Raw genomic sequence first — 13,596 nt, forward strand, 5'->3', positions numbered from 1 at the left:
CTCCGAGATACCTACTAAAATATGTTAAAGATAGAGTCACATTATACATAGATAACATTTTGTAACTTGCCTTTTTTGAAAAAGAACTTGGTCTTAGAGATTTATTTATATCAGTGCATACAGATCTCATTGTCTCAGTCTTTTTCTTTTTTGCCATAATGAAACATTCTTGTAATGCCTTCTGTGCACATGTGTAAGCCTCTTCTAGGGTAGAGACAAGTGGAATTACAGGTTCATGGGGGTACACATTTCCAATTTTAATAGATACAAACTTTCCACCAAAGTGGTTATTCCAATTGACACTCTAACTAGCTATGTATGAGAGTACTTGTTTCCCTGCACCCTTGTCAACACTTGATATTGCTACATTTCAAAATTTTTATTAATTGGATGGGTAAAAAAACAGTATCTCTTCATTATATATGCCACATTCAGTCAATCATTATCTCACTGGCTCTACAAGGGAAATAATTAAAATAGTTGACTACTGTACTATTATAATTCATGGTAATCTGCACTAACCAGCACTTATACCTCCTCAAAGTTTTCTATAGCAGGACTTCCCTAGTGGTCCAGTGGCTAAGGCTTCATTCTCCCAATGCAGGGGGCCCAGGATCCATCCCTGGCCAGGGAACTAGATCCCACATGCCGCAACTAAAGATCCTGTGAACTGCAACAAAGATCAAAGATCCCACGTACCACAACTAAGACCTGGTGAGGCAAATAAATAAATAGATATTAAATTTTTTTCCTACAGAAATTCCTCACAGTGATAGGAAAATATTGTTTAGAACAAAGAACTACCTTTATTTCTTAGAAAAAGACATTTACATGTGATTAAAAGGTCCAGTTAACACTAAGAATTTATTTCCTTTTAACTTTAAAGTTTGGAAGCTCAAGCATATTTGATTCCAAGGGGAAAAAACGGATACATTATCTTGCTACACCTATAGCTCTAGCTCATTACCAGCACCCATCATAGGGTCAGAAGTACACTGAGGAAACATATGTTCCTGAGCTTCTAGGCAAATGTACAAGAAAGAGAGGAATAATTTCTCAGCCTTATCATTAATCCTTTGTTTATCCTGAAAAGGCCAAAATACATTTGACCTAAAAAAGTGTGCATTGTATGTCCTGTTAATATGGAGGATTGAGCTATGTATTTAACTTGCCCTCTCTTGAAAACCTACTAAAATGACCTCCCCAAAGGATATAAATCAACAAGGATGAAGAGAGCAGTCAAGAAATTAAACAAACTTTTTTGGAAGAGGAAAAGAATTGTATAAGTGGTAACTGACTTAGTAGAGTAAATTTAAAAAGTTAAACTATGACTCCCATACGACAAATGTCAAGAAGAAACAAACCAATTTGTATCAGAACCACAAAGAGGAGCAGAGCTTTCCTCTTGGGAGAAGCTGAACCTGACAGGCTGAACTCATAGGCAGCAGACACAACAAAAGACAGGGATAAATTAACACACTATTGATAGGGGATTAAATAAGAAGTCTGTATATAACCAGAGAGATTTCAACTCTCCTATTTGCTCTGAGTTACCAGAAATAGGGCATATTGCTATTCTCCCCACACAACTCTAGGCAGGAGAATGAAAGATTTCTTTATTGGTAACTGACCAGCCCAGAGAAACCTAGGCATAAAGAACTTCTTATTGGCTAATTTATTTACTTATGGCTGTGCTGGGTCTTCTTTGCTACATGCAGGCTGTCTCTAGTTGCAGTGAGTGGAGGCTATTCTTTGTTGCAGTACACAGGCTTCTCATTGTGGTGGCTTCTCCTATTGGCTATTAGTGTCTCACTCTTAAATATCAATGGATAACCACAAATCACTGGAAATTTGAAGAAAACGTCTTACATTAGAGAAAGACCAAATCAAATACACTAAAAAAAGGAATTTGAATGAAACAGAGGCAAGGCAGGAAGAAGAAGAAAAGTTCAACAAAATTTAATTTCTATCCTTAAAGATGAGTACTGGATCCATGAAAAAAAAAGAAGAGGTTATAAAAAGGAACAATTAGAGGATTTTAAAAAATCTTAGAAATAGGCAAATAAAAACATTTACCAGGAGTGGAAGGAAATCTCCCAGAGAGTGGAATAAAAAGACAAAGAAATAGAAAATACGAGGGAGGAGATAAGAAAAGCAGAGACTAAATCTCAGACATCCAATATCTGGCTAAGAGGAGTGCAAGAAAAGAGAAAACAGAAAATAGTGATGGGCATTATTAAAGAAATAATACAAGAAAACTTCCCACTAGAGAAGAATACAAATTTCTAGATTGAAAGGACTCACAAAGCACAAAGCACAATATGGGAGAAGAGATACACACTAAGGCACATCATTGTGAAATTCAAGAATACCTGGGGATAAAGAAAAGATCCTGAAAGTTGCCAGAGGAGAGGAATATACAGGTCAAATAAAAAGAATCAGGGGTCTTCCCTGGCAGTCCACTGGTTAAGAATCCATGCTTCCAATGTAGGGGGGCTGTGGGTTTAATCCCTGACATGGGAATTAAGATCCCAAAAGCTGTTAGGTGTGCCCTCCTCCCCACAAAAAAAGTATCAAGAATTATAATGGATTTCTAATCAACAACACTGGAAATATAATGGAGCAAATCTTTCAGGATTCTGAAGAAAAACAATTCCCACTGCAGAATTCTAAACCCAGACAAATTAACAAATGTAAGAAACAGCACTATCATTTCCACCACAACAAACAAAAAGCTATTTTCAGGCATGCAGTGAATGGTTTAAAACATTTTCCTTTCATGTACACTTTCTCAGAAAGCTATTTGGGTTGTACTCCACCAGCACAAAGAGGTAGCCCAAGAATGAGGAAGACATGGAATCGGTTTCAACACAGAGATGAGCAGTAAAGCACTGTTCCTAGTAAACAATGGACCCAGGCTGATGGCTGGGCAGTAGGCCTAGAGAAAACAAACCAAGACAGAAGATAGGAGGGTTGTCTTCAAGAAAGAAATGGACTGATAAACTACCTCATACATTTGTTCTTCTGAGAGGAGCTTTATAATTCTGTTAAGAAGTTATCTTTTATTTTCTGTTTTTTTCTTTGGCTGCGCTGGGTCTCAGTTGTGGCACAAAGGATCTCTGATCTTTAGTTAAGGTATGCAAACTCTTAGTTGCAACATGTGGGATTTAGTTTCCCGACCAGGGATTGAACCTGGGCCCTTTCATTGGGAGCACAGAGGCTTAGCCACTGGACCACAAGGGAAGTTCTGAAGATAAATTATTTTTTTCTAAATTGTATTTATTTTGGCTATGTTAGGTCTTTGTTGCTGTGCAAAGGCTTTCTCTAGTTGTGGCGAGCCAGGGCTATTCTTTGTTGTGGTGCACAGGCTTCTCATTGCAGTGACATCTCTTGTTGCAGAGAATGAGCTCCAGCTGTATGGGCTTAGTAGTTGTGGCACTCAGGTTTAGTTGCTCTGCGACATGTGGGGTCTCCCCAGACTAGGGATCAAACCTATGTTCTCTGTATTGGCAGGCGGATTTTTAACCACTGGACCACCAGGGAAGTCCTCGGTGATAAATTATTGACTGGTACACAGAAGACTAAGTAAATGAAAAAATGAGATTATCATTATTAGCTGCACTGCTCGGCTTATGGGATCTTATTTCCCTGACCAGGGATTGAACCTGGGCCCATAGCCATGAAAGCCCCCAGTGCTAGCTACTGGACTACCAGGAAACTCCCCAAAATGAGTTTATTAGCTTCAGGAAATGCAAAAGACTGTACAAGAAAGAAAATGGAATCACATTATACTATGTGGCTCAGCTATAAAACTTATGTAATCATAAAATTTAAACAGTAACTATTCATTTAATCAAAACCTGTGATACAGCCATTTTGAAAGATACAGGTGAGGCAATGTGCATGGGGGAATGTATATGAGAGCTAATATTCCCATCTTCCATAGTGGGAAGTCAATTGATAATGTATACAAATTTTAAATTAACAACTATACTACCAACTCTTATCTAGAAATCTGGAGGTAAATGTCAGAGGAAACAGCTTTAAAAACTTAAAGTATAAGCCTAGGGAATAGGAGAGAAGGTAGTTTGCTTTTATTTTTCTGAGTATTGTATTATTTGACCTGTAAAAATGATATACATGCTCTTGTGTGACATAAAAAATAAGTTTTAAAAATGTTAAGACTGTGATAACAAAATGGAAACACAACCTCTACTGGCAACTTGACTATTATTTTGGAAGCAACTTCTACTCTATAGAAAAAAAAAAGTGGTGAAAATTACTTAGGAGAAACACTTTACTTAATTTCATTTTGAAAATTTACGGGAGCTGGTGGTAGAAATGTATAATATAGGGATTTCTTGAGAACAACATATAGGACTTTGGGGGTCTGAATAGGAAAACAGTCCATCCTCTCCCCTTCCAGTTCTGCTGACATCCCTTTGTGGATGGGAAACACTGGGCTACATGGGAAAATAAGGTCTGGAGCAAGGGTAACCTTGTGGACAACCTACGAGCCCCAGACTTGTCTTTAAGTAAAGACCTGATTTTAATTGGCAAGAGCCACTTAGGACTAACATCAGGAAAAGCAGTTTACCCATTTACCAGCGTCCTCATAATTCTCTCTAGAACCCAGACCATCTACTAAGAGATGTACCTTCCTTAGAATCCCAGCATAGTTATTAGAACAATTCTCTACAAATAAAGACCACATTTATTATAACATTATCTATTTACTAAATACCTGTTGTATAAGTAAGGTATTAGATTAAATGAAAGAAAATTACAGTTTCTTTATCCTGAATGTACCCTTCTGTGTTTAACCAACAGTACAACTCCAGTCATACTGTGCATTTTGTGTTGCCTTGTCATCATCAAAAACGGTGTGTCTGTTTTCTTCCCGTAGAACTAAAGAAAGATGGTCGACATGAATATCATGTGCTCTAGTAAATATTTAACCTGGTACTGGAAATGGATGGGCTGTAGTTGGCTGTCATTCTGAGTCATTTTCTTGGCTAAGGCCTCTTTCAGTGCAAGGGCTTTATTTAACTCAACCAGCTCCTTAGACATCTGAGCTTGACGTAGAGCATGCTGAGTGGTGAAAGCATCAGAAGACCTGCTGCTGTCTGGACTGACGGCCTCTTGCTGGAAAAGATCAGGATAATGATTTGTAAGAGAAATAAGCAACTGGAGTTCTTAGGCACTGTTTCATCAAGTCTCACAGCCACTTCTCCATTATCAGTCCCTCTGTTCTTTTAAAACTGGCTTCTCATACATTTGCTTTAAACATCAGAAATAAATTGAGCTAAACAAGCACCTTATTTTTTATATCCTATGACTGACTTTTAGAATGAACCAAGTTTCTTGCTCTTTTCTTTAGAGGTCTGGCCAACATTTCTTACTTTCACCTTATTCTAAGGAGTCCTTAGAGGAGAGAGGGCTCTGGAAATGGCACTTTGTAATGGTGGAAATGGAGAAGAGGTTTCATTTATTCTTAAAGCTGACCTCTGGCACCTGATTTATCTTCTATCTTTCTTCTTTCAGAATATAAAAAAATACCAATATATTTTTGTTTTAGGGGGAAAAAGCTGTCTCAAGCAAACCATTGTCCAGCCTTTTATTTTGACTTTGCTCTATAACCATCAGCCAATTTCTAATACATTTGATCTATTCTTGCGACTTGAATGCTCAAAATATTTTCTTTGGTTCTTTTAGCCCCTAACCACTGCATCTATAGAAAAGTATGCTGAGAAAAAATTCTCTTCCATTTCTTTTCTAATGCTTTTTTGATTTTGCCATAATTTCCTAGTTTGTTTCCTTCATTGTCTTAATGTGCTAGACAGTTGATACAGAATACAAGCAAAAAAAAAAAAAAAAAAAAAAACTAACAAGAAATCAGTACGCCAGACTGCAAATATAAAAAGTGGCATCCCTGAGAAGCCCTGTCACCCATTACCAGTTATACTACTAGAGACAGATCCTATCCAATTTAGGGATTTTATACTTAGCTTAGATTTATACTCAAGAGTTCTAAATTTCCAGGGCATTCTATAGAGGATGGTAACAATCAGGGATTCTCTTCTCAGCTGAGTGATAAATTATAAGAAATGGCACAGTTAAATCTCCTGGTTCTACACAAAGGGCCAATTACTTACTGTTTCTGGTTCTACTGCAGTATCAATGGCTGCAGTCATGCAAGCAACAGTTTCATCCTGCAATGACAAGGGATGTCTCAGTTTAGGAGCTTACTAGTGGGTTTTATATGGGTTATTTAGTTGTTTTCAAGTGTATATAGAGATCATTTAAGGTATTGGACCAATTCTGTAGTCACATATACCACCCGCCCCCACCCCCCCCACATGTTTCCACTTCCCAACTCTCAAGAATCTGTCTCTTTGTAAAGGTCAATTGTGTGGTCTTTGTAAAAATAAGGTCATGTAGCAACTGACATTTATTGCACCTCTCCTGCTCTGCCAGAGATCACTGAACTAGAGTGAAACAGTCATTCAAACAGGCCAAAGTTTAATCCACTTTATAGACACTACTCTTTCTTTTTATGTTTTTTACCACTAAGTCTACCTCTGTAATGTACAGGTCTAGTCAGTTCTTAAGGACACAGCATTCTAAGATCAGACATAGCAAATAAAGGCAATGCAGCAGAAAAGTGAATATGATGAAGGATTATTTTTGATTTTTATTTTATAGCCAGTCAAGGTAGCAAGAGCCCACTCTACAAGGAAATAAATGTCCCAGAAAAATGTGCTCATGAAGTCAGACAAACATACTTCAGATTCTGTCCCTCATATGCATAGGAACAAATCATATGCAGTTAAAGTTACTCCAGGTAGTGGTTACTTGAAGGGAAAGGGTAGCATTGAACCCTCTCAGAGAAGGGCACAATACTTTTTGGGGCATTAGAATAACAACCACCTAAAAGGGAAACCTAAAGCCACTTATTAGGACAAATTTGTTTACAGGCTATCATATGAGCAAGCTTTGTTTTCCCTACTGGAATTTAGGTTTTATTTGGCATTGAAACATAAGAATTACCACTTCTGTTTAAGTGATTCTGCAAAGTCCTGGGAAGAAAGGATTATTTTCAAGATGTGATATGATTAAGGTCATAGGTGAAAGAGCTATTGCTCAATAGCAAGGAGAGAATTTACGGTTAGCACAGGGAGTCTCTGCATCAGCCCAGTGAAACATTACATAGTTACTGAAACATGAATCTTATTACTTTTAAGGCAAGGAGTGAAAGAAGCCCTTAGTGGGACTTCCGTGGAGATCCAGTGGTTAAGACTCCATGCTCCCAGTGCAGGGGGCACAAGTTTGATCCCTGGTTGGGGAACTAAGATCCTGCTATGTCACACAGTGTGGCCAAAAAAAGAAGAAAAAAAGAGGCCCTTAGTAAATGCTGTTTGTAAAGCATTTCCCTTATTCTGCCCAGAAATTCCTAATCAGTGAGACTCAAAGAGAATTCAAAGGAAGACCCAGTTTTCTCACATCCTTTCTTATTATGATTTACAGTACTGGCGATTCTCCAAGACTAGGACATACTAAACTCTTCTTTAAAAACAGAGCACTTCAAAATACTATAGGTTAATGGTTACCTTTTCTCCCTCCCAATTCAGTTCAGTTCAGTTGCTCAGTCATGTTCGATTCTTTGCAACCCTATGAATCGCAGCATGCCAGGCCTCCCTGTCCATCACCAACTCCTGGAGTTCACTCAGACTCACATCATCGAGTCGGTGATGCCATCCAGCCATCTCATCCTCTGTCGTCCCCTTGTCCTCCTGCCCCCAATCCCTCCCAGCATGAGAGGCTTTTCCAATGAGCCAACTCTTCGCATGAGGTGGCCAAAATACTGGAGTTTCAGCTTTAGCATCATTCCTTCCAAAGAACATCCAGGGATGATCTCCTTTAGAATGGACTGGTTGGATCTCCTTGCAGTCCAAGGGACTCTCCCTCCCAGTAAATCTCAGTAAAAGGACTAGTTATAGGCCTATCCTAGATTAACAGGACCTATGACACTGGCTTTTGGAGACTTTTCCAAAGACTTTCCAGAGGGTCAGGATCAGAGTAGATCTGATTCAACATGCCCTGAAGAAGACATGTCGTTACTTTGAGTTTACCTTTTGGCCCAATAAAATTTCAATGCTAAGGTTTAAGCTTTGGCGACGTTCTATGTGAACGTGTCAGGATTCTGTCTTTATAATCCTAAATGTAAATATATAACAATAGGATTTATTTCAACCTAATAGCCTCTTTCTTCCCCCTTTTTAAGGCTACTATGAACCTCTTGTAATAAAAAGACATATATTTGCTGAAGGTGGTGGTCAGGTGAACAAGGCCATGGTACATTGAGTTACATTAACCAGCAATACCCACCAAAATGAAGTTTGTGCTTACAGGCTATAGGCAATAGCATTACTGGCATGCAAAAATCTTTTTATGGAACTGGTCTTGAAGGAGGGGTTAAAAACAAAAAAAAAATTCGATTTTGTGGGAACTGAAAGGACTGCATGAATTTCCTCACAGGTAACTGTTATAGGAGGTTTGCTTGAATTATATTTTAAAGGAAGAAATAGTACAGTTTAGCACTTAAAACCCCAGGAGAAAGGTGCAGGAACAATGACTGCCTCATAACTGAAAAGGGGGTGTTCGCCCGTCACTTAAAATAAAAAGTTTTAATCCAAAATGAAGGGCTCAAGCATTTACATTTGAAACATTTTGCTTTCACTGTAGTGAGTCTTAATAAAAGCCACAGGATACATTGTTGTGTATTTCCAAAAAAAATATGTAGCTAGGAGGTTCTCCAAACAATAGACACAGAAAACTGATTCAAAAGTCCAGCAGGAGCCCTGAGTAAAAGGGTTATTCTACCTAATGGTGACAGTGGATGGAGGCCAGGGACTTTATCAGCTTGTGGCAATCTTTAGCACCCTCTTGCTGTGTGTGCCGAGTGAATTTTAGTGGCGGACACTGCAATTCTCTAGAGTTCCTCTGAGCCAGCCACCACTAGCAACTTCCTCCATAGGCATGCCAGGCACCAGTCATACTGCCAGATCTTCACTGAGGGTATGACATCTATTATTTTGTTAACTTTGTTCCATTGATTTCCTTCTTCATCTTTCCCATGTGACCCAAAGACCCAGAAATAAGATGTAGAATCCTTTGAGATCAGTGTAGTGGCTATGAACAATGTTGCCCTAGATCACTCTTTTCTGATCTTAATAAGTTTTGGCTCCAGCAGGGTTCTGCAGCCTTGACTGTCTGAATTCTGAGGCAGTCTCTCACAAAGTTTTCTATTCAGATGGTGAAATTGAACCTTGTGATAGTCATTCTCTAGCCTGCACTCTATCTTCAGCCACAATGATGTTCTTACCATGTTCTAAACATTTATACCTCTGCTTTTGCGAGTACCTTTTCCTCTATATAGATCATCCTTTCCCCTTTCTCTGTGTGGCAAACTCCTACTCATTGTTTAGGACCCGGTTTCTTCTTCCTGAATTTTCTAGGCAGTTAATCACCCCTTCTGTTGGGCTCCCATCACTCTTTGCTCATATTGCTGATGTAAAAGGGTTAAAACAGACATGAGAGAGGGTTCCTAGTTTTCCTTGCCTCCTTTTCCTTTCTCCCTTTTTTTGCCATCTCTCCCACCTGTCATCCTTGACCAACTGACAAAAAACAAGACTTGCAAGAACAATTCTTGAAAATAATTAGATAATCAGCAGCATGGGATTGCATCAAAATTCTTGAGCAAGAAGCATGAAAACCGGAGCATCCTCCAATTAAAAGATCCACAGCAATTAACAACAAAAACTGCCACCTGAGCCAAACCACAAAGATACACATCCCTATCTTCTTATCCTATGAAACTCCAATCATATTTCAACTCAGGGAGTTAGTTGGAGTTCAGGAGATCCCTGAGTATATCAGCTGAATAATGTCTTTAATCTTGACTTAAGTCATTTGAATTATTTTCTTTTGATATTAATGCAGTACCTAGCAAGGTTACACAGCTAGTGAGTGGCAGAATGGGCTTCAAACCAGGGTTTTTCTGGCCCTGGAACTCAGATTCTCAAATACTATGGCCTGTTTGTTGGATAAATGAACAGTCATCTTGGACTACCTGTTATAATTTTATATAGTACTACTTATTCTAAAACACTGCTTTCTAGTCTTTTGGTAGTTTACTCATTTAATCTCTTGAACTGGCCATCCTAAACATTCCCCCTACAATATTGTATGGTATTTTTTTCACTGACTCTTTAAGAGTAAAATAGAGGTCTGGATGATTTTATGATACTCTGTTGACAACTCTACAACACCACAGGGCAAGACCCAGGGTAGAGAATCACTGTTCTGGTAAAATTAAAACCTCTGTTTCAGAGCTATGAATATCTAGCAGGTATTTATATACACATTACTGCTTCATAATTATAATCAAGAAAGTACAGATGGAACAAAACAAACCCTAATCTTTTACCAACCATGACCCTGAACATAATATGATTTTGACTTTTAAAAAAAGTATTTATGCCTAAGGACTAAGAGAAGGAACATCAAAATAAGAGGTTTTTAGGATGGTAGGACTGTAAGAATTTGTCATCTGGAAAAAACAACAACCTCCATCCCAATAAAACCCACCCACAACTACTATAATAGTTCTAAAAATAAATAGAAATGGGAACTTATAGCAGAATTATCAGTCAAACTAATTTATTACTGGTTATAAAAGAGAGCTATGGTATTCCCTGGAGGCTCTACACTATGGGTCAGAATCCTGCTTATTTAAAATCTGGGTATGGTATAAGGCCTCTTATTAAGTTAGCCTACACTGAAAGGACAGCAAATCAATGACTGCTGCTTGAGCTACCCAGGCAATTTTGCACCCTTGTGTTGCTGTTTCCAGTGTGTGATTAGAATACTGAAATAATAATGTTCCATTGCACATGTGATCTATGAGTGTTTTAACTAATTCAATATTCAGATTGTACCCAATGATCCATGATCTTTGTCCTCAACAGCTCACAATCGAGTTGTTTCAGCAAAAAGTACAGGGTTAGATGGGTTTATAAGCATCAAGAGAAGCAAACGAAAGCAATATGCCTATTTACATTACCCTTACTTAGCTTACCGATAGCTGGGTAATCACTTGCTGCAGGTTACGAATTATCTCAACATTTTCTTTTAATTCCTGGTCTTCCAAAGTCTCCACTAGCTTTTGAAGATCCACTTTGCAGCTGAAAATTTAAGCAAAGGAACCCAAGGGTTAATCAAAGGCCAGCGAGTCCATGGTTATGCACTAAGGTGGTACAGGTCACTAACAAACATCTGGGAGGAAACTTACGCTGCATGCTTCCTGAGCTCTTCTAGCTTGGCATTCATTTTTTCATTTGCTTGTTCTGTCTGCAACAAAGATCCAAGAGATCATCAGTGGCAGTGTCTGATAGCCTCACCTAATTAAGCCCTCTCTTCTACTCTTAATGGATTAAAACCTAGGTAGACAGGCTGCCTCATTTGCTGTAATAGAGGATTTACTGGGCTTTGGTTATTTAGAAATGTGTCTTTTAACAGTCATAGAAATTAGCCCTTCAGTCAACATGAACTACTAAAAATAGCATCCAAGCAGCTGGGTCTTTTGCTTGCAATGAAGTTCAGCTAGGGGTGGAATGTGAAGCCTTAATTCCATAGAGAACCTTGCAACTGGGGGAAAAAGCAATACTTCCTGGCATGCTATTCCTTGCTGTTTGCAAAAAGCCCACTTGCCTGATAGTTTTAGCAAAATAAAGCAAGAAAAAGATGAAGTATAAGAATGATGGCAGAGAAGACAAAATGGCAGAGACAGCTACGTTTTGGAAAGGGTGATTGATACTTTTCAGTTTATTTCAATCACAGTATCTGTAACACGCTAGATGCTGCAACAGATTTGGGAAGGGCAGTTTATATAGGACAAAAATGCTGTGCTTGTTATGAAGTTCTGACAAGACATCAAACAAAAACCCTTTGGGCAGCCATTGTAACAACCTTAAAAAGGTCAGATGGGTACTGGCTAGAATAACAAGTACTGTCTGTTACGTCAGCCACACTCACATGTTAAGCACAGCTTCTAGGGTTACTTCAAAGACATAAAATGTAGCACTGGAGATAGAAAACTGTATATAAAAAATTCCCTAGATCCCATTTTCACCCTTCTGCTAGTAATGGACATTACAATGGACCTAGGATTTGGCCCTCTTTAAAGAAATCTTTAAGCAGCTTACCTTTCCTTGACTGGAGTACACTGATGCATGAAGGTATATAAATTACAGATGTTCAATTACATTTTAGTGGAAACTCATTTTCACTGCTGGCAATAGCTGTGTTTAGAGCTGTATTTACAGCTGTGACTGAGCTGTATTTAGACTAGTAGAAAAATGTTAGTGACAAGAGCCAGAACTGAACCAGGAGGTTACTATCTGACAGGTAGTAGGACACAAAATTGATGTAGTTAGTTACATTGTGATCCACCAATTGAAAATTGACCATAAGTAAAAGGAGCTAAAATTAATTCCCCAGATGTTTCATCTCATCATGGCAGCTGTTAGGATGGGATGTGAAATGTGACAATATTTGGGGAAGGGGGATAGAAAGGAACTAAAATCTTAGTGAGGAGATAGTTACTTGGTATTATGGATGATTAGGCAGAACTTAAGTTGACAGAGGGACCTGGTTCTTTCCTCTCTGCTCTTTTAGAACAAATCCATTTTAAAATGGGATTCATGAAGATTTCTTTGTGGTAGATACATAGGTGTTCACAGTATAATTCATTTAACTTCTCTGTATGTTTGATTATACTTTGTTGGATTTTCCCTGGAGGGGTTCCATGGAAGATATGGCAATACTAATCCATTTCTTTTCATGTAACTTGTCTCTCATAATGAGAAACACACTAAATATTTCAGAAACTAAAGCTAGTAAATGTCCAGACTGCTAGTTTAGTCTTGGAGCCTCACCAAAATGATCCTCTCCAACATCTGAGCTGTCTGACCAGCAGCCTCACTTAGACCACGACTTAATTTTTCATTCTCCTCTACCAGTGACTGATTCTTCTCCATTAAGGATTGCAGATTCTCTGATGGTTCCACACTAAAACAAAGAAAGTAACATATTAGAAAAATATCTGATCAATAATACCTATATTAGAGGTGGATTAAAAATATATATCCCATAGGCCTTTGGGGGGCTTGGTTTAAAATTACCCCTCACAAATCTAGAAAAAGTATGCCCATTCTTCCAGCCAGGTAGTATACTGGATAAATAAAAATGTATGCCTGAACTACTTTAAATTAATGGTTTGGAGGAAAGTAATAATTTAGAGCCAGATATGGTTGGAAAATTCTGAAAGAGATGGGAATACCAGACCACCTAACCTTCCTCTTGAGAAACCGGTATGTAGGTCTGGAAGCAACAGTTAGAACTGGACATGGAACAACAGACTGGTTCCAAATAGGAAAAGGAGTACGTCAAGGCTGTATATTGTCACCCTGTTTATTTAACTTTTATGCAGAGTACATCATGCGAAATCCTGGGCTGGAGGAAGCACAAGCTGGA

General features: G+C 38.4%; 1 protein-coding gene across 2 annotated transcripts in view; it reads right to left on the bottom strand.

The window, feature by feature from the left end:
* KIF4A (kinesin family member 4A) overlaps positions 1–13,596 on the bottom strand; it is a 131,123-nt gene that overhangs the window by 45,850 nt on the left and 71,677 nt on the right. For both annotated transcript variants that reach the window (XM_055565490.1, XM_055565491.1), the window contains exons 11-15: positions 12,999–13,131; positions 11,354–11,412; positions 11,141–11,246; positions 6,156–6,212; positions 4,960–5,145 (exon numbers count right to left, since the gene is read on the bottom strand). In XM_055565490.1, the coding sequence (XP_055421465.1) occupies positions 4,960–5,145; positions 6,156–6,212; positions 11,141–11,246; positions 11,354–11,412; positions 12,999–13,131 (541 nt within the window). The remainder of the gene's footprint in view (positions 1–4,959; positions 5,146–6,155; positions 6,213–11,140; positions 11,247–11,353; positions 11,413–12,998; positions 13,132–13,596) is intronic.

The sequence above is a fragment of the Bubalus kerabau genome, chromosome X, assembly GCF_029407905.1.
Source record: "Bubalus kerabau isolate K-KA32 ecotype Philippines breed swamp buffalo chromosome X, PCC_UOA_SB_1v2, whole genome shotgun sequence".
In the NCBI taxonomy this organism is placed as follows: Eukaryota; Metazoa; Chordata; class Mammalia; order Artiodactyla; family Bovidae; genus Bubalus; species Bubalus kerabau.